The sequence below is a fragment of the Gigantopelta aegis genome, chromosome 6 (genome assembly GCF_016097555.1).
Source record: "Gigantopelta aegis isolate Gae_Host chromosome 6, Gae_host_genome, whole genome shotgun sequence".
In the NCBI taxonomy this organism is placed as follows: Eukaryota; Metazoa; Mollusca; class Gastropoda; order Neomphalida; family Peltospiridae; genus Gigantopelta; species Gigantopelta aegis.
Window position 1 is genome coordinate 34356624 of NC_054704.1, and position 20464 is coordinate 34377087.

Below are 20464 nucleotides of genomic sequence, written 5' to 3' on the forward strand. Positions count from 1 at the left end.
TCATTCATTCATTCATCCGTTTATCCATTGCATGCATACAGGTACTATATATGTATTAAACCGCCACTGAACCCCATACCATGTGAATGTTATGTATCATCAAAAACGTGTTGGTACCAGTTGGTTATCTGCAAATTATCATAATTAATTTTAACACAGTTTTCTCTCTCAACAGACCGGCCTCGGTGGCGTCGTGGTTAGGCCATCGGTCTACAGGCTGGTAGGTACTAGGTTCGGATCCCAGTCGAGACATGGGATTTTTAATCCAGATACCGACTCCAAACCCTGAGTGAGTGCGCCGCAAGGCTCAATGGATAGGTGTAAACCACTTGCACCGACCAGTGATCCATAACTGGTTCAACAAAGGCCATGGTTTGTGCTATCCTGCCTGTGGGAAGCGCAAATAAAAGATCCCTTGCTGCCTGTCGTAAAAGAGTAGCCTATGTGGCGACAGCGGGTTTCCTCTAAAAACAGATTCAGAACGACCATATGTTTGACGTCCAATAGCCGATGATAAGATAAAAAAAATCAATGTGCTCTAGTAGCGTCGTTAAATAAAACAAACTTTACTTTACTTTTTTCATCTCTGTATCAAAAATAGAAAATAGTTGTTTACAATTTGTATACATTGACATTTTGCCAAAAAAAAAATTGCGAGTTTGTATGAGTTTAAAAGTTAACAAAATGTCTTGATATGAAATTTAACGTTATCATTACATGCCAGTTAAGTTGGGTTTCTTGAGTCAGGAAGCTATCCGTATCACGCCTGTGTAATATGGCTGTTGTAACTTTTAGGTAAAATAAAATCCACCTAGCTCTCGGACTATCATCAATTCTTATTTGACGCAAATGCACTAGAGTCCTCCGCATTTTATATTGCGTTTTGTCCACAACTCAGTTTGGGTCAGACTTTTTGTAATTAAGGAAATGTTGATCACGTGATCAAATCGTATACAAAATGGCGGATTTCTTTCGGTTGTGTTTATGCTTAACAAAAATATGACTTATTCTAATGCAAGTATCATGAGTTGGGGTAGCAGTAATTCATATTCGTCAAATAACTCTCCTCGAAGGGTATCTGATGACATAGCGTCATTGGATTCATGGTCTGATGCACTTGATTTGTCGAACGAACAGCCGTTAGGGCCGGAAAACCCTGGTGGCAGTTGTGCAAAGTTAGCGGCCCAAACTCTTGGCCACAACCAGAGCACGAAACAAGGAAGACGAACTTTTAATATTCTGACTCAGAATCCTATCGCAGTACCCACACATATACCAGACACAAAACATGATTTTTCTTCCAGTAAAAAAATTCACAAGAGGGCCAAAGAAATGCAGGAAGTAATGCCTGTTGCTAGACATAGTGAGATTGCAAAAAAACTTTCACAATTATCAAGTGGACCAAAGCAGATTTCAGATGAATATTCTATCAATGGAGAACCATCAGCTTCTGTGTCACCTCAAACGAGAAACGTGCCAACTGATCGAACTTCCTGTAGTGTTGATCAACATCCTCATGTGTATAAATCTAAATTATACAGATGCCTTCCTCAGGATTTTCCTCAGACAATTGATAGTCCGACTCATTGTGATAAAAACACTGGCAATCAAAGGTGTTTCACCCAGCATGTGCGACGCAAGCTCAGTGACACTAGTCGAGATCAGATTGTTGATGGTGATAAAGTGAAAACAAAACTTTTGTCTGCTTGGAATAATATGAAATATGGTATGACAATTATTGTGAATAACAGTGTTTATAATCTCATGCCTCATTGTTTAATGGGAGCTGTTACTCTGGCTCCCCATCACTTTCTAGAGACTAGTTTAAGGAAAGTAACTTTTAGCATGTGAATTTAGGAAACCCCAAAATAAACAAACAAAAAATTCACCCTAAATATCAATGCTGAATATTGGTAATTAAATGGCTGCTCATAATCTAAGTTAGGGAAGCACTTAATAACTCCCTTCTACTTTTTCCATGGCATGGTCTGTATTTGGAGAGTTACTTTATTTATAGAACATTCCCATAATGCAGTGTATGTTGAATTCAGAACTAGTTTGTTGTCAAAATCTTAATTAGCGATATTTCTAGTCAATTGAAAATCAGTTAACAACTACAGTTTAATGTTTTAAAATTGAGTAGCAACCTCTGAAACATGCATAGTGATTCGCGATGTGATACTGAACAAAATGTTCCTTGCAATTATAAGAGTCAAAATGATGAATTTTTTTTACATCTTAATTCAGAATAATTTTTATGCTTGCCACACCTTGACATGTTTCAAATTGAACATCGTAATATGACATTAGAATCAATTACAAAATACAGATGACCATATTTAACTTTAAAGGAATGCCCGTGCAAGGCTTTTGGACTGGTATGCATATTCAGCAATATATAATGCACATTATTGCTTAATATCAACAAGTATATTATTACATTTTATTAATAAAATGGTTAAATGTAACGGCTATTACATATAATGGGCGCAGCCATTTTGTTCCATTGCAGTGAATATGCCCTCTGGTGAGCTGATGGTTACATAATATACTTAATGCGTCACGTCAGGAATTTATTCTTAGAACTGAAGAAACAAATCTACCTGATTTTTGCGCAATGTTCTGTAATAATATCCATTCCAGTAAGCCAGCAATAAGTATATATTTTTTAATACGAAATATACCACCATTGTCAAAGTAGTTGAAATAACTATATCATGTTTTGTCCATGCATTAACTTACGTACTGAAATGATAAATGAAGTGTTTTCTTAGTTAATTGGTCTGTCGTGTAGTTGCCTCCACCTGTGATTCCTGATTGACAGGTGTGTATTTGGTAGGTAAACAGACGAGGTCATTAATTACTGCCATCTAGACACAAAAATATGTAACAATATTATTAACATCACAAGGTATGGTGAAATAACCTGCCACCCCTAAAATGGTAATGGACATTATTAGCCGTCATGCTTTATTACTGTAAATAATTCTGTAAATTAAGTAGACTTTCCCATATAAAATTACAGAACTGACTAATTACGTACATGTAGTCCCAGAGAAAAGAAAATTATCACTAGGTATGATCAGTGGCCATTTTTGCTCCATGGTAACCTACTAGTATGCATTTTCTCTTTGGATATTTTAAGAGAGAAAAATACTATAACCCCATTTTAGTTCTGTTAATTAATGCAAATTGAAATATATATAGTTAAGTAGTTTATTATATAATTATCAAGTCATTTATGTTGTTTTTCAAGTCCGGTTGATCAAAGGGAAGCACCATGTTGTAAATTACTGCATTTGTTTACACTGTGCATACAAGAGTTCATAGGAGCTGACGTCACTTCCTTCCAAATTAGATTACCTGACGCGACAAAAATAAAAGAAAATGGCTGCCCCCAGTTTGCAGGAATAATCACATTTTAAAATTTTAATTCTAAAATTACACGCGTTTTTCATATCTTAAATGATCAGATTTTGTTGTTGGTCCGGGTAATGATCTTTCCAACACATAAGGCTCGTATTTGACTTGTCCTCCCCTTTAATTAATAAGTAAATGAAGCACTGCTTTTTTTTCTTTTATATTCTTTGTGATTTTTGATTACATCTACATGTATAAAATGTTCTGTAACCTTTCATATAACTAGACATGTATTCTGATTCATGTACCTGAACAACAAAAATAACTCGTATGGTTTTCAAGTGTGTGGATTTATAAATCGATGAATTTCCATATTATTCAGTCATAATGAAGAGTTATTTCCCTTGCATGACAAACCAATAAAAATCCAAGCACAATTTAAAGTTTAAAAAAGTAGTGTACATATATATATATATATATATATATAACTATAGTTTCAGAAAGGTTTCATAATGAGATGTTCTCAGACTGAAGAGTTTGATGCAAAATAATTCTGCATTTCAGGTTGGACAATGAAGACTAAAGCCAATTTCAGATATGACAGTCCAATATATTTGCTTGGACAGTTGTATCATCGGGACCGTCAGATGGAAGGTATATTGTTCATTGTTATTAAATTAACTTTGATATGGATACATGTATACAGCTGCATGTAAAATGTGGACATGTATACAAAGTGACCTGTCAAATATATAAGTTATATATATAAAACATGTATTACAGGCCATATTATTATGAATGTAAACATCATCCAATCAGTGAATATTGCAGTTTACATTGTAAATATGTTTAATTGTATTAACATTACTTTCATATACACATAATTGTACATATATATATATATGTATGTCTGTCTGTCTGTCTGTCTGTGTGGGTCTGTCTGTGTGTGTGTGTATGTCTGTCTGTGTATGTATGTATGTCTGTGTGTCTGTCTGTCTGTGTGTGTGTGTGTATGTATATATATATATATATATATTGTTGAGCACATGTTTAGTCCATAGAGTGATTCGTGTGTTTTGTTTTTTGTGTTGATTTAATTTGATATGTTTGTATTTTTTTATTTTTACAGACAGAGAACTTCTTGATACAAAAAATCATCTAAAAAATGTGGATGAATTTCATCAAGACTACTCTAGTCGAATCTGGTTTACCTATCGTCGTGAGTTCTCTCCTCTGGCTGGCACCAAAATGACGACAGACTGTGGCTGGGGCTGTATGCTTCGCAGTTGTCAGATGATGGTTGCTCAGGCTTTCGTTCTGCACTTCCTAGGAAGAGGTGTGATTATATTTCTGATGTTTCATATTTTAAGAAGTGAATTAGTCTGCCTTGTATCACATATATATATATACACATGTACTTGAGTATCTGGGTTGTAGCCAGAGAGGAAAAAATGCCGAGGTGAACCCAAACCTGTGAAATAAATATCAAGTGTCATGGGCAAAGTGAAATAAATCTGGGGAAATTCCAGATGAGGCAAGCTGCTCTTCTGCCTCATGCTGGCTACGCCATTGAGTATACATATATAAATATTCCATTTTATGATTATAATGTGAAAAACCCCTAATTGATTAAGGAATTTGTAAATAACAAATTTCTTAAAACCAAGAATAGTACTGATAGTAATATCTGCTTTTGGACTGATGGGTTTAAAAATTATTTTTTCTAGTTTTCTTATCAATACTCGTAGCTGTTTGTGCAAAACCATATGCTTTACCTGTATGTCGTGTAACAAAAAAAAGAAGAAAAAAAAGTGCTACATATAACCAGATCAGAAATTCCTCATTAATCTACACATTTGTTTTTAATATGTATCCATTACAATATGCTTTACTGATGCCCATTGATCAATATATCTGTTACATCTGATTTAAGAATGGCGAGTGTATGGCTCACAGACGAGAGAGCAGAACACATTTTATCACGAGATTATTCGCTGGTTTGGAGACCATGAGTCTGACAAAATGCCTTTCTCTCTTCACAAGCTGGTTGATATCGGCTGCAGGTTGGGGAAAAACCCTGGCGACTGGTATGGTCCGTCATCTGTGTCTTTCATATTCAGGTGGGTTGTAGTAGGCTACTAAACATGTCCAGAGATACAAGCTTCAATATGATAATGACCATGTCCTTCTAACTTGTAAATTACTGCTTAAAGGGACTGTCCTTAACTTCCATAGGCATACAGGCTCCCATTTATGTAGGGAACAGACGGGTTTTTGCCCCAATTAAACAAAATTGCCCCAATCTGAATAACCAAATGTTTTCATATTGGCTTTACTGCCAAACAGCTATATAGGGTTGCAAACGATTCACTACACATTTTTACATCGATTACAACTAATTCTGTGGGTAGGATGATGAAAATACGTGGTAAAAAGGGTCACAAGTTAACACATTTTGCACAAATATCTCTAGATTTTTCTCGAATTAGAGGATTTGCTCCAGCACTAAGGTGCTCCACCTCCCTCGTACACTTATGTGTGTTTCCAGCCAGTGTAAGATGTTTTTGACCAACAGAGCATTTTTGTTAGCTAAAGTTACACATTAAATAAATTTTCTTGTTTAGAACATCAATGTCTGTTACTGTATATTCAGTGTGTTTGTAATTGTGTTGATGTCTGCATCGGACACTTTTAATTTTACTTCGTAATATATATACATATTTTTTTGTTCGTACATGTGAAATTATAGGAAGGTAAAATGTGGACAACAACAAACACCTTAATACAAATAGTGATATTTTAAACAGGGAAATATCTTTAACATGTGATTTTAGTCATCAAACACGGATCTGTTAGTCGTAAACATGTTATAGTGTAACAGACTCGGGACAGTCCCTTTAATTCTCTATATAGATGCAAAGTCATGGTTTATTTATACCTAAATTAGTCACAGTGACACACTAAATGTCACTGTCTATATAAATAAATAGTTAAAATTATGCAAAGAAATAAAATCTGCAAAGGAAGGAAAGGAAGGAAATGTTTTATTTAACGATGCACTCAACACATTTTATTTACGGTTATATGGCATCGGATGAGATGATCCAATGATGAAAAAGGTATTACAGACACAGCACATAGTCATACACTATTATTAAAGGGAGGCAACCTCTGGCATATTTTTCAAATACAAACATATTAGGCAGGCTGGGTGAATATTTTAATAGCTACATGTACATTGTAGGTGCTGGGAATTTTGGATCCTATGATGAAATATCTCTTTCATGTTTATTTTGTAAAACTTTATTTCACTTTTAAACAGTATAAATGTGATGCTTTTCTATTTTTTCAGAGATGCACTGATGAAAGCAGAACGGTCTTTGCCCATCTTGAATACTATTTGTTTGTATGTAGCTCATGACTGCACAGGTAGGAATTAGATTAATGACAAATAAAAATTAACAATGTTTTTGTCACATATTTACCGATGTTAAACTGCTTGCTTATTCTGAATTTTTCATAGTCTTGTAAGTATTAACACAAGTCATTTGTCCAGAAACTAAAGACAGTTTTTAGTTAACTTTCTGAAACTGGCTAATAACTTGACACATGTACATGTATGTATTTTTTGTTTCTAGTTTACTTAAATACAGTGGACTGTGCCCAGTGTGTGTAATCTGGATTTCTTTGTAAACTGGCCTGACCTCAAAGTCCTGTCCACTGACAATAGCTTGGGTGACATGCTGGGTATAATCTGACACTCTTACACCAATGCACTTTGTCGGTCCACTAGTTTAAAAGAGACGTCTACTGTGTATGAAATAGTGCAACAAAGCATTTTGATAGCAGCATCTTATTCTTTACATTCACTTGTTGACCACATGTTAGAGGCCAGCTGTGACTATGAATGATACTGTCCTCTGTAGATCACTTTTTGTACCGTACAGCTTCTTCTGGAGAGTTGTTGTAGTTGTCCAGGTAGTGTCCCTCAGCTGCTGTAGATTTTTGCAGTCTTGGATGACATGTTCGGTCATCTGTTCTGCTTCTCCACAGGAACACACGTGGAAGAGGGTACTAGCCGGAACTTCTTATAAAGCAGCATTATATTTAGAATTTATTTAATAGTGGTGGTGGGTGGGAGGCGGCATCAGATTCAATTAATGTAGTTCAGTGATGGTGGAACCCAAACAGTGTATTACAAAATGGATTGACCTATAAAATTTATCAATCAGACTCTTTGTATAAACAGGTTCAGGATTATTTTGTATGTTCTGTAATATATATACATGTTGACATTAATGTATCACCATTGATATGTATAACATAAAAAATTAACCTACACTGAAGGGATTTGAACCACAAACCCTCCGTTTGACATTCCAGTGTTCTACAAGAGCTGATAGGGATAAACAGGTTCAGGATTTTTTTGTATGAACTGTAACATTAATGTATCACCATTGATATGTATAAAAGAAAAAAAAATTAACCTACACTAAAGGGATTTGAACCACAAACCCTCTGTTTGACATTCCAGTTTTCTACAAGAGCTGATAGGGAAAAACTGGTTCAGGATTTTTTTGTATGAACTGTAACATATACATGTGACAGTAATGTATTACTATTGATATGTAAAACATATAAAAAAATTAACCTACACTGAAGGGATTCAAACCACAAACCCTCTGTTTGACATTCCAGTGTTCTACAAGAGCTTATAGGGAAAATCCCACCACTTACCGCCTGTAGGATGACTGTATACCAACACTACAACACATTATGTTTTGCACTTTCAGTCTACATTCAGGATGTTGTTGACCTGTGTACTGCCAACAGAAAGTCTAGTTTTACCTCGAGCTCTTCATCCGAAATGTCAGAGTCCAGGGCACCTGCTGTAAAGTCTACACAGGATGAGTGGAAGCGGGCGGTGATCATCCTGATCCCGATGCGACTGGGCGGAGAGAGTCTCAACGAGATCTATATTCCGTGTGTACAGAGCATGCTCAGTCACGACAACTGTGTGGGAGTCATCGGCGGTAAGCCGAAACATTCCATGTACTTCGTGGGCTTCCAAGGTAAAATAGCATTCAGAATTCAGCACAGGGCTCAATCTTAACAACATGCGGTAGTTGCAGTATGAATTGCTGTCGGTCAGGGGCTTCACCGATAACAGATTTTTGCAGACAGATAAAAATTATTGCCGTCTATTGAAGAGACTGTTTGGTTTTTATATATTTGTTGCAAAAGTTACCAATTTAAAATTGCCATAGGCAGGCTCAAAAGTGCCACCGGTGAGCATTTTACTTATGGCAAAAACATTTCAAATTGCTGTAGGTAACAAATTCTTGTGTTGGAGCCCTGCAGCATGTCTGAATCCCACCATGATTGTTTCCCACTGTAGCAGTATATTATATAGATTTGTTTTCTAATAAATATTTAATCTAAATCAAATAGGAAGTTCAAATCACTACAATAATTGTGTTTATGTTTATTGCAATGTAAATCTTGAAACAAGGTAAAGTCCTAATGGCCATTTTTAAAAATCATTTGATAAAACCATGATTTTAAAATCACTGGTTTGTGGATTTTCTGCTAACCTGGATGTAAATCCTCCAGATTTCTAAAGGATCCTAAATTTTAGCATTACTCAAAGACTGTTCCTGTATTTGTTCTGTGACGAACATCCTCTCGGTAAATTCCTACGTTTCTACACCCTGCATCAGTGTTTGCGCTTAAGAAAATGTTTCACTTTCCCTTTGGGTAAGTGTTGACAGCACTTTCACTTGCCCTTGGGTTTTTTCACTTGCCCAACTTACACTTTTTCAAATTGTAAAGTAAATACATTTATCAGTATTCAAACAACATATATATGTACTATGAGAAAACATTTATTTTGGACATAGAACAATAGTTTAGTGTCAGTCAATAAAATAAAATACCATTCACTTAAAACATAGTTAGCCATGCATATTACAATCCTTCCTTCTACCCGGACTGTCAATATAAAATTATTTTCAAATACATGTTTGTAATCCGGATTGACTTTTACAAACAATTTATCTTAATTCTCATTTTGATACAAAAAATTTTTTTCTCCGATTGCAGTGTTAACAGTAAATCTATCTTTTGTATCGGAAATTAACTAAAATAGCCGATGTTGAAAAACCCACTGGAAATACCATACGGGTACAAATAATAAAGTACGGGTATAAATTATGGGTTCAAACAAATAATAAAACACACAAACGACTTTTGCAGAAGACATACACACATAAGAAAAGATCACGTGGATGTGGTAAAATGGCATAATGTTCACAGACAAACACGTTTTTTTGAACTGCCTCGTTTTTGCCAAGTTAAAATGGTGACGAGCTATGGTTTTTTGGTTTTCTTCTATAACCAAAACCGAACTGAATCCACGATTATCAGCACATCACTATGATGAATATAAATCTGAACATTCAGTCATTGCACTGTGACTGTCAATAAATATTTTTGTCGCCAGGCAGGCAATCTAGGAGAGGGGTTTGACTTGCCTGTCGGTATTTTCAGTCGCCAGAGGTAATCGGGCAACTGTTAAGATTGAACCCTGCTGCAAATTTTTGATTTTTGTTTCACAGCCACTCGCCAAATTTACCAGTTGCTAATTTTAAGAACAGTTGGTAAATTTTATTTTAAATGTGCAAAAGAAATGTGTGTAATCATTGATATTTTGTTGGAAAATAGCTACACTGGTGGCACCTAAGTCTGTGCACCTAAGCATTTGTGTTATATTTTTAAGTTAAAATCTTTCTTTAAAAACATTTGTTTCACCGCCACAGTACAATGGAACAATAAACGTGTTACTACTGAAAGTTATTTTAATTTTAATGTTTTTAAACTCAAGTAATGAGCGCATTTTTAGTGGGACCCCCCTGTATTTACTGGCCTGCATTACGGCACATAAGTCTGCGCAGCAAACATTAAAACAACCACTTCTGTCGCTGATGTTTACAAAAACAGCAAACAAATAATGAATCCGACTTTTTGAAAGTTCTAAATAACAAACACTTCCTGTTATAGTCTGTTTCAGAAACATTTAGATTATGCAAATGAAATAAATGGTGTTCCATGCTGCTTAGTTTGGACAACACAAAATGACAATATAAAAAATAGCCAATCTAAAAAAATTTGATTATTATTCAACAAATGTTGTCTGTTGTTAACTGTAAATGAGCACAAATAGTGTTCGTTAGACATATAGGACAATCAATGATAATTTTGAAACAGACTATAACTAAAATAGGCCATGCTGTAAGTGCAGAATCAACATCTGTGTGCAGCCATTTTGCATTGTGTCACTCGGAGGGAAATTCAAAGTATGCTTGGATGTTCACGTTAACAGATAAAATAAAACATTCATTTCATTTATGGATTCATAAATTACAATAAGGTATGTATTGAAGCTTATCTGTAAACTTGTGTAAGTTGATATACAAGGTTGATCATTACAGCATTGACAGACACGTCTTGACTGGTGATACAAAAACACGTTGATCGAGACTGACAAAAGTACTTTTAGTGCATTAAATCAGGGTTTTTTTTCAATCAAATTGTTATCTACCAGTTTTATACATATATTCACAATCAAGATGTGTTGTTTTAAGAATGGTTTTATGAATTAAATTAATGTTGTTTGTTTGTTTACAAACATACCCCAACATTTGTTTCAAGACGTAATTAACGTGCACAGACTTTTGTGCCGTGCAGACTAAGGTGACATGAGTGTATGTTTTACATCTTTGAGATAATATGCCGAATTTTTCTGAAGCTCTGCTTTCATCTCTTTAATAAACAAATAAAATGTGTGTTAACAACTAAGACAGCTGTATTACTGGATAACTGTTGAAAAGGTCTGTATGTAAATTTATTCTTTGATAAAAATTGCGATCCTGAATATTTTTACAACTGAGTAACTGTTAAAAATATCTTTATATACATTTCTTCTGTGATAAAAGATGCAACATTGAATTTATTTACAAATGGGTAACTGTTAAAAATGTCTTTATATACATTTCTTCTGTGATAAAAGATGCAACATTGAATATATTTACAACTGAGTAACTGTTAAAAATATCTTTATATACACTTCTTCTGTGATAAAAGATGCAACATTGAATATATTTACAACTGAGTAACTGTTAAAAATATCTTTATATACACTTCTTCTGTGATAAAAGATGCAACATTGAATTTATTTACAACTGGGTAACTGTTAAAAATATCTTTATATACATTTCTTCTGTGATAAAAGATGCAAAATAGAATATATTTACAACTGGGTAACTGTTAAAAATATCTTTATATACATTTCTTCTGTGATAAAAGATGCAACATTGAATATATTTACAACTGGGTAACTGTTAAAAATGTCTTTATATACATTTCTTCTGTGATAAAAGATGCAACATTGAATATTTTTACAACTGAGTAACTGTTAAAAATGTCTTTATATACATTTCTTCTGTGATAAAAGATGCAACATTGAATATATTTACAACTGAGTAACTGTTAAAAATATCTTTATATACATTTCTTCTGTGATAAAAGATGCAACATTGAATTTATTTACAACTGGGTAACTGTTAAAAATATCTTTATATACATTTCTTCTGTGATAAAAGATGCAACATTGAATATATTTACAACCGGGTAACAGCTGTTTTATTTTTTAGTAAAAACAATGTTATAGGATTTTGAGACAAGTTTGGGAACTTGTATAGTTGTGCATGTTTATTTTGCAGTATAAACAATAGATTGGGCAACAAGCTAAGAATATAGATGCGCCTTTAAATTAATACTATTGTTTGTTTTTCAGATGATAAACTGATCTACATGGATCCTCATTATTGTCAGGACATGGTGAACACAACAAAACCTGACTTCCCCGTTCATGTCAGTTGATGAGTAGTTAACATTTGTTGCTATAGTCTACATGCAAATACAGAAATTTTAAATAAATGACTCCCACTACCCCCATAAAAGGCAAATACATGTACTAGTATTTGACAAAGCGTCTGGTAATGTAAATAATTCACAGTGCTGGGTATGTGACATCCCTCTTTCAAAGGGGATGTAGTCCAGTGGTAAAGCTCTCGCCTGATGTGCAGTCAATCTATGATCAATACCCATCGGTTGGCCCATTGGGCTATTTCTCATTCCAGCCGGTGCTCACAACTGGTATATCAAAGGCCATGGTATGTGTTATCCTGTCTCTTTGATAGTGCATATAAAAGATCCCTTTGTACTAATGGAAAAATGTAGCGGGTTTCCTCTCTAAGATTACATATGTCAAAATTACCAAATGTTTGACATCCAATAGCCGATGATTAATAAATAAAATTCATGTGCTCTATTGGTGTTGTTAAACAAATCAAACTTTAACGTAACTATTTCACTGTTTTTCTCACTAACAATCAGTTATATTATTTCCATGTAATGGTTTAGTGTCTCAAATGGAAAACGTCTTTGAAGACTGAGTAACCTGGTTTTTGCCATTACGATCATATTATATCAAACTTGTCTGTTTTAAGTCATCAACATTTATCATTTAAAGCTTGTGAGTTTATTTATTTTTGGTTTCTTCAGGTACCGGTAGTCTGATGTAGTTACTATCATCAAATTAAAGTAAAATTAGATCATAATAAAATAAATCTTAAATTTTTAACACACACACGTTCATATACTATATTGCGCACACACACACACACACACACACACACACACACACACACACACACACACACAACCCTGAGGATAACATCCCACCCATAGTTTTTTTTTTATTAGCCTCCCCCCCCCCCCCCGATGTGCATTATTTCCAATGTCTTGACATATAAAATAAATTTTCACCATCCTTTGCCCCATCTTGCATTTATTTTATTATGTCCTTAGGTGCAAAAATTGGCAGTTCATTACTTAGTTTCCTTTCCTTAAATTCTTATATACTTAGAATGAAAGTGAAGAATGTACAGAATTTAAGAATACACATTGTAAAATGGTATGAACTGAAGACTAGTGTTACTGATTATCAGAAACATACATTTTAAAAATAAGATGTTTTCAGTATGACAAAAGCCCACCGAGGTTTTTCAATTTTATTAGACTTAAGAATATTCTGAAAATCAAAGACATCACACCCTTGTTTAATGAATGAATGAATAGATGTTTAATGACACCCCAGCACAATGACAAGTTGGCCATTGAGTGTTCGACAAGTGTATATGAATGAGTGAAAGCAGTGGTGAATTTTAGTCAAACAGTTAAACTATACCTTGAGCTATTAACGTTACAGATCAAACATTAAAATATGAACAACACGTGTATAGATTGAAAAATGTGTGTATACAATGTGTGTGAAATAGCCTGCCTGGTCTGGTCATAGGGTTTAACATGCACATTCAGAGCGAGCTGTTGTAATGTACGCCTGTCCTGGGCGCAGGTGTTGACTTACGCCGGCTTCTTCGTCCAGGACAGGAACATCATCTCATGGAGAGGCATTTATATATGCTTATCACCTGTTTGCCGATCCACTGCATTTATTTCAATAAATATTGTTTAAATAAAATAAAAAAATTAATTTGTTTTTTTGATGCAGACTTTCCACTGTGTGTCCCCGAGGAAGTTGTCCTTTTCTAAGATGGATCCCAGCTGCACTGTTGGTTTCTACTGTAGATCGTATGAAGACTTCTACAAGTTTGTTGATGAGGCAGAAAAGGTTTGTAATTTTATTACATACAGGTACCTAAGCAATCTTACTATAGTGATAAAGACAGTTTGAAACTGTATGATAAATTTATTTTGTATCACACGTGTGTGATCTGGACCAGAACTTTTCAATGTGGAATTCCCTTTTTATTTTTACTGCAGTTAGCACCTTTTATTTACTGATGTCATAGATCTATATAATTAACAAATTACATCACATCGTATTTGAAATATTACACAAGGCTACCACAGAGTATGATTCTTAACATTTAGTAAATCCATGAAAGTAGTTTTGATCATAGATTTAACAAAGTGTTGTTACGATGTTAAATTAAAAAAACATTTTTGTAAAACATACAAGAAGGTACATGTATGTAATAAATACAGAACTTCACATACGTTGTTTTCACTTAATATTTACACTCATTTACGCGATCTCGTATATATTCTTGCACAAAATAAACTAATGTAATGAATAGGAAGCGAAAACAATGTATGTGACGTTCTGTATACGTAACACACACGGTTCTAAAAGAAGCCAGTGGCACTCGCAATAAGAAAACAATGTATGTGACGTTCTGTATACGTAACACACACGGTTCTAAAAGAAGCCAGTGGCACTCGCAATAAGAAAACAATGTATGTGACGTTCTGTATACGTAACACACACGGTTCTAAAAGAAGCCAGTGGCACTCGCAATAAGAAAACAATGTATGTGACGTTCTGTATACGTAACACACACGGTTCTAAAAGAAGCCAGTGGCACTCGCAATAAGAAAACAATGTATGTGACGTTCTGTATACGTAACACACACGGTTCTAAAAGAAGCCAGTGGCACTCGCAATAAGAAAACAATGTATGTGACGTTCTGTATACGTAACACACACGGTTCTAAAAGAAGCCAGTGGCACTCGCAATAAGAAAACATCCTTGTGTTTAGTATATTTAATTACTATCCACATGGTTCAACATAACTGAGTTAATAAAAATCATACAAAGCACATGTGTAATAACAAGTGTAAAGATGTAATTTTGGGAAGCGACGTCAAACATGACCTTGCTTCTCCAGTCCTAGCTCAGACTGTGCATGTGAAATATGACATCATTTCGTCGTCGTCTTCTAGTTGTGGGTGAAACATTTTGAGACAGTTCTTGTTATTAATGAAAAATAACAATAATGATATGAATAATAAAGAAATTATTGTGTCGTACTGATTTTACTATATTATCCTGTCACTCAGACAATACAAAAACCTGACGCTTGTTTCGTAAAATAAGTACGGCACATGTGTAATCTTTATTAGTGTTTTTTTAAAGATAATTTTAACCATCTAGAATAACTACACAGTTTGAAAGAACCTTTATTTTTGTTCAAACATGAAGTACTCCATAGATGTAATAGGAAATATGGGTATTTACCACATAACAGCATTTGATGTTTAGCACAATATAATGTTTAGCATCAAGTTTTTTGTTGTCGGTTTTTTTTACACTTTATTTGTTTGCATTTACCATAGTTTGACACCCAATAGCCGATGTATTTTTCATGCTGGGGTGTCATTAAACATTCATTCATTCATGCATTCAAGTTTTTTGTTGGGGGTTTTACTTATTATTCTATGATTTTTAAAATGATGCCTTTTTGTAATGTCTGAAGTTGCAACAAATTATATATATATATATATTTTAAAATTTTATTTGATAGGATATTGGAACTCTACTGGCATTTGCTGTCTTAAGTGATGGACTTTGGCATAAATGTTATTATTACAAGATAAAATCTTTTTTGAGAAATTTTGTTTTAACAGGTTCTTCAACATTTGTCCTGTTATAATTTACTGCATATGTATTAGTATATAATGATTACTGTTATGCCTATTATCATAAGTACATCATACACCATAATCTTTAATAAATATTTTCAATTTGTTTTTATCAGTTTTCAAAAATGTCAACAATTGTCTCTCTTTACTAATACATTTTTTGTCTGGCAGCAAACTTCAACCAGTTTCTTATTATTTAATTCTGAAGTTTTCTTGTTTTACTTTCAGTTTGTGGTTCCGCCCAAGCAGAAAGGCCAGTACCCTCTGTTTATCTTCTCAGAGGGCCGAAGCACGGATGTCTCTCTTGACATGAGTGAACACAAGGAAAAGGGATTTCTCAAGATACGGCATTATAGAAAAGACAAAGATGGCCGTATCAGATCACCAACTGTGGATTCTGAGGAATATGTCATATTGTGATTGAAAAATACAGAGAGGATATTTCTTTTTTATCAGTGGGGATGTAGTGCATATGATAAAATGTATGAAACATTAGTGAACGTTTAGGCTCAAAAACGGATATATCACTGGTGTAATATATACCGATGGAAACAACAAATGCAAGTTTTTTTCAGTGGTAAATATTTCAAATATTTTATTGATGATTATTTCATGGTTTGGATTTTTAGGTTATGTCTTCATCACTAAATAAATTTTGACAAGTTATCATAGACGGGGTTTACATGGATAACGTTGAACTGTGGTTACCCTACGCTATTTCCTGATCCATGTTAATAGCGTGTGTGCCAACCCCGGGCTGTAGTCACTGCTCTAACTCTCCTTACCATTGTCCCAATCAAGTTGTTTATGGTCCTTTGTGGGATGTTATTCCACTCATGAAGAAGGGCCTGCGTGAGCTGAGCGATGTTGTTTATGGTCCTTTGTGGGATGTTATTCCACTCATGAAGAAGGGCCTGCGTGAGCTGAGCGATGTTGTTTAGGACGTTGACGCACTTCGTGACCCTCCTGTCCAGCTTGTCCCACATATGCTTGATCGGGTTCAAACCTGGACTGTAGGATGTCCATTCGAGCACTGGAACATTGTTTTAGTAACGGAAGTTAAGACAAACCCTTGCAACGTGTGGCCTCGCATTATCCTGCTGCAACATAATGTTACGTGCATGGATAAGTGGAAGGATAAGTGGGAGGACGTGAGGCCTGATGACCTGATCCCGATATCGTAAGGGCTGTAATATTGCCCTGGATGACCACGAGAGGTGTTTTTTCACGCCATGATAAATTACCCCCAAACCATAATGGACCCTCCCCCAAATCTGTCGTTTTCCTCAATGCATGTGTCTGAATATCGCTCACCTCGACGTTGTCATCCACCTGACCTGTAAAGTGAGAACCGAGACTGATCTGTGAATAACACACATCTCCAGTGGGCCAGGTGAAACCGATTTGGTGCATGTGCATGCAGCCATTGCAATTGATGTTGACGTTGCTTGGGTATAAGTTGTGGACCAACGTAGGAACGTCATGGCCTTAAGTTGAACTCCCACAACCGATTCGTAAACATTCATGGACACACTGGGTGACCATGAGTGCCTACAACCTAACCCACTATCTCTGTAGCCGTCTGAAATTGGTTACAGAGGTGTGTGAGACGTATGCCTCTATCTTGTAACATTTGTAGCATTTTGCTTTTCAATCGTGTTGAAATGAAATGTTGTGCACTCGATGTGTACTGTTCAAAATTTCGATTTGGTATGGTGTTCAAGTCCATAGTACGTGGCAGTGGTCCGGATACACGCTTTCTTGACAAATCGGTAAAAAGTATGCAGTTTCACACGTGCACACGGTTGACCCAAATTTAACCAAAAGATTCTTTAGACAGTTCAACGAGGTAGCTATGTGTAAAATGTTACTACATTTGGTATACAGATAAAAAAGGTATATTACCAAAACTGAACTTGCGTTTGTTTTTTCCGCCAGTATACATGTAGAACAGGTCAGTTTGAGGCAGTGGCTCATTGACTTTCTGGTATGTCTTTTACTATGTTCAGTTTTCAACACAACCCGTAAATCGGTGCTTGTTCAGGTTGCGTTAGGTTAGGAGAAGCAAAAGTACTGGAAAAAATCCAATAAAACTATAACATGATTCATTCAAAACTCTCACAGTTCTTTGACTCTGAAATATATATCCTGTAAAACTTTATCATCCGTAAATGAGACAATTTTTTTTTATGATCTTGTTATCAGAAATGAAATTCAGAAAACTATAATAAATGACCTTGAGGTAAAAGTGTAATAACAGAAACGCAAAAAAAATACATTATTAAAAAAAACCCCTAAATAATACTACTCAAAAGCAAAACAAAACTGAATAAAAACATGTTATGTGTAAAATGCATAGTCTTGTCAAAATTGTAAATGAATAAAATGATTCATGCTTTCTTTCTTCAATATGAAGCATTTGCAGGTGATGATCAACTGTACATACGTTGCACCCTGATATTATTAGTGTTGTGTTTCTCTTATTATGACTCTTACAGGACTTCTAGATTATGGTAGCCCCACTCCCATGGCTAGTGATATTCAGTGTAGGGCTAGTAAATAACTATTATTGCCATGCCGGACGGCTAGTGAAAACAAAGTTGTCAAATGCTGCATTGAAGTCTATTTTGTAAATATGAATATTCTGCACTCCCCCCCCCCCCCCCCCAATCTTAGTGTTTTTAATCTCTGTCTCCATCTTTAGGTAACATATCCGATTATTACTATAATTGTGTTAAGTGAAGTAGGGCTAGTGAATTTTTTAAAATTCTAGAAGCCCTGACTCTTACACAGCCAACAAACTTAACATTTCTGAGAAGTGTAAGTAGACAACAAATTTATCATGTGCCAAATAGGTGTATATTGTGAAGGAAAATACATGTATATATAACCTAAAGCTGGCAAGATTGTGTTTTCCTAAATAATATTAAATAACTACTTATTGTTTGAAAAGTATCTAAAATGTATTGTCAGGGTCATAATGAGGTTAGACGTGATGATTTTGTAGATCTAGTTGTTTGGAATATGTGACATACCAATACCATCAAGTTGAAGTGGCAAATACATTAAGAATAACTACGGTAGTTAATGACATCGGATATCTGCTTTAGGCCATGAGAATGAAAGTTATAGATTTGTGTCCACCGCCCGCATGCCGTGAAAGGTACCGCTGAAAATTTTCATTATTTGCACCAGAAAGGCACTTAATGATCATCACACAAATTCAAGTTCCCAATCGTCAATAGTGGTAATGTCTACGAGGTCCTTCGCGCCAAAACTGCCATCTCCGTCATAAATTCTGAAGTGTAGCCCAGTAGAGCATTGAATCCTCAAGCAGGAAGCAGTATATTCCAAACATTGACGAAAATTGCCGAACTCTTGATGTGTCGACCTCATTTGGACTTGAATCTACTATGGAAATAATAGATAAATAAAAATAATGAATAATGAAAAATAAAAAAAAGCCTCATGTGTTTTTAAAATTGTTCGGACGCAAATCTATAACTTTTATTCTCTTGACTTTATCCTGTGACGGTAAGAATGGGAAATTCTGTGAGGCTCTGCCGAGCGGAATTTCTCATTCGCCCTGAAGAGGATAAAACAGATATCCGACGTCATTAACTAGTTATTATCTTTATCCTGCAGGTCATAAAAATTAAGTGGAAAAGCTATTATTTCAGCCACATTGTACGATGACCTAGAGGTCAAATGAACGATTTTGTAATGTAGCTATCGTGTGACGTCATATGAGTGACGTCAAAAGTCATAACCTGCTAGTAGCAGGATATGACTTTGCTTTATTCGTCATCATATTCTGTAAATAGAAAAGTTGTTTGCAGGATAAATATTAGTTATGAACTAAAGAAAAGTAGTCACAATTATTAACAGTATTAATACTGTCATTTGAGACACATTTTATTAACGAATTAAAGCATTTTACATGGTATCATTCCTTCTTATTATTAGTCTTTATTCAGAATTGCTTGAAACTGTTTACATTTTTCAGAGTGTAGATAATAACAACATAAACCCCCCATAAAAAATCATGTAATCAGTGATTTATTAGTGTTTAGAGGAAAAGCTGACTAACATCTTAAAAAAACCCCCAAAAAACAAACCCAACAACAACTACGCACTGTTCTGTTTTCATGATTGAACATGTTGAACATGTACTTTCGTCCAAGTTTAGTATACCTGATCATTCTCTAACACATTCCAAGTTAAGAGGGTGATGATAGTCATCCAAGCTTTAACATAATATGTCATCTGGCTTTTTGGAAACAGAAGACAAGAAGCTGTCTTGAGAAAACTTTCATTTGTATCAACATATTTATATGGTTAGATACCAAAGAAATAAGTTTATTTTAAAATGGGACATATTATTTGAATTTAAATATTTAAACTAATTCGATGGTATTAACCTTTTTGATATATCTTTTATTTTTCTACAAGGGAAAATTTTAATGAGTTAAAGAGAAACCCTAGTTTTAAACACTAAGGCATATTTTCACTATTAAAGCCATTTATGATCACAGA

At 34.6% G+C, this 20464-nt stretch overlaps 1 protein-coding gene across 1 annotated transcript; it reads left to right on the forward strand.

Moving 5' to 3' along the window:
* The first annotated feature begins 969 nt into the window (after positions 1-969).
* LOC121376004 (cysteine protease ATG4C-like) lies at positions 970-18535 on the forward strand. Its single transcript, XM_041503759.1, has 9 exons — positions 970-1726; positions 3925-4014; positions 4490-4696; positions 5294-5480; positions 6713-6789; positions 8154-8432; positions 12215-12291; positions 13994-14113; positions 16157-18535. The coding sequence occupies exons 1-9, from the start codon at positions 985-987 to the stop codon at positions 16346-16348; spliced, it is 1971 nt and encodes a 656-aa protein (XP_041359693.1). The 5' UTR covers positions 970-984; the 3' UTR covers positions 16349-18535.
* The last annotated feature ends 1929 nt before the right edge of the window (positions 18536-20464 follow it).

What these genes read in the sequence shown, in the direction of transcription:
- LOC121376004 (XM_041503759.1), top strand. Translation starts at nt 985, where the DNA reads ATGCTTAACAAAAATATGACTTATTCTAATGCAAGTATCATGAGTTGG. An exon ending in TCGGGACCGTCAGATGGAAG is followed by an intron (nt 4,015 to 4,489) that starts GTATATTGTTCA and finishes TTATTTTTACAG; the next exon opens with ACAGAGAACTTCTTGATACA. An exon ending in GTACTTCGTGGGCTTCCAAG is followed by an intron (nt 8,433 to 12,214) that starts GTAAAATAGCAT and finishes TTTGTTTTTCAG; the next exon opens with ATGATAAACTGATCTACATG.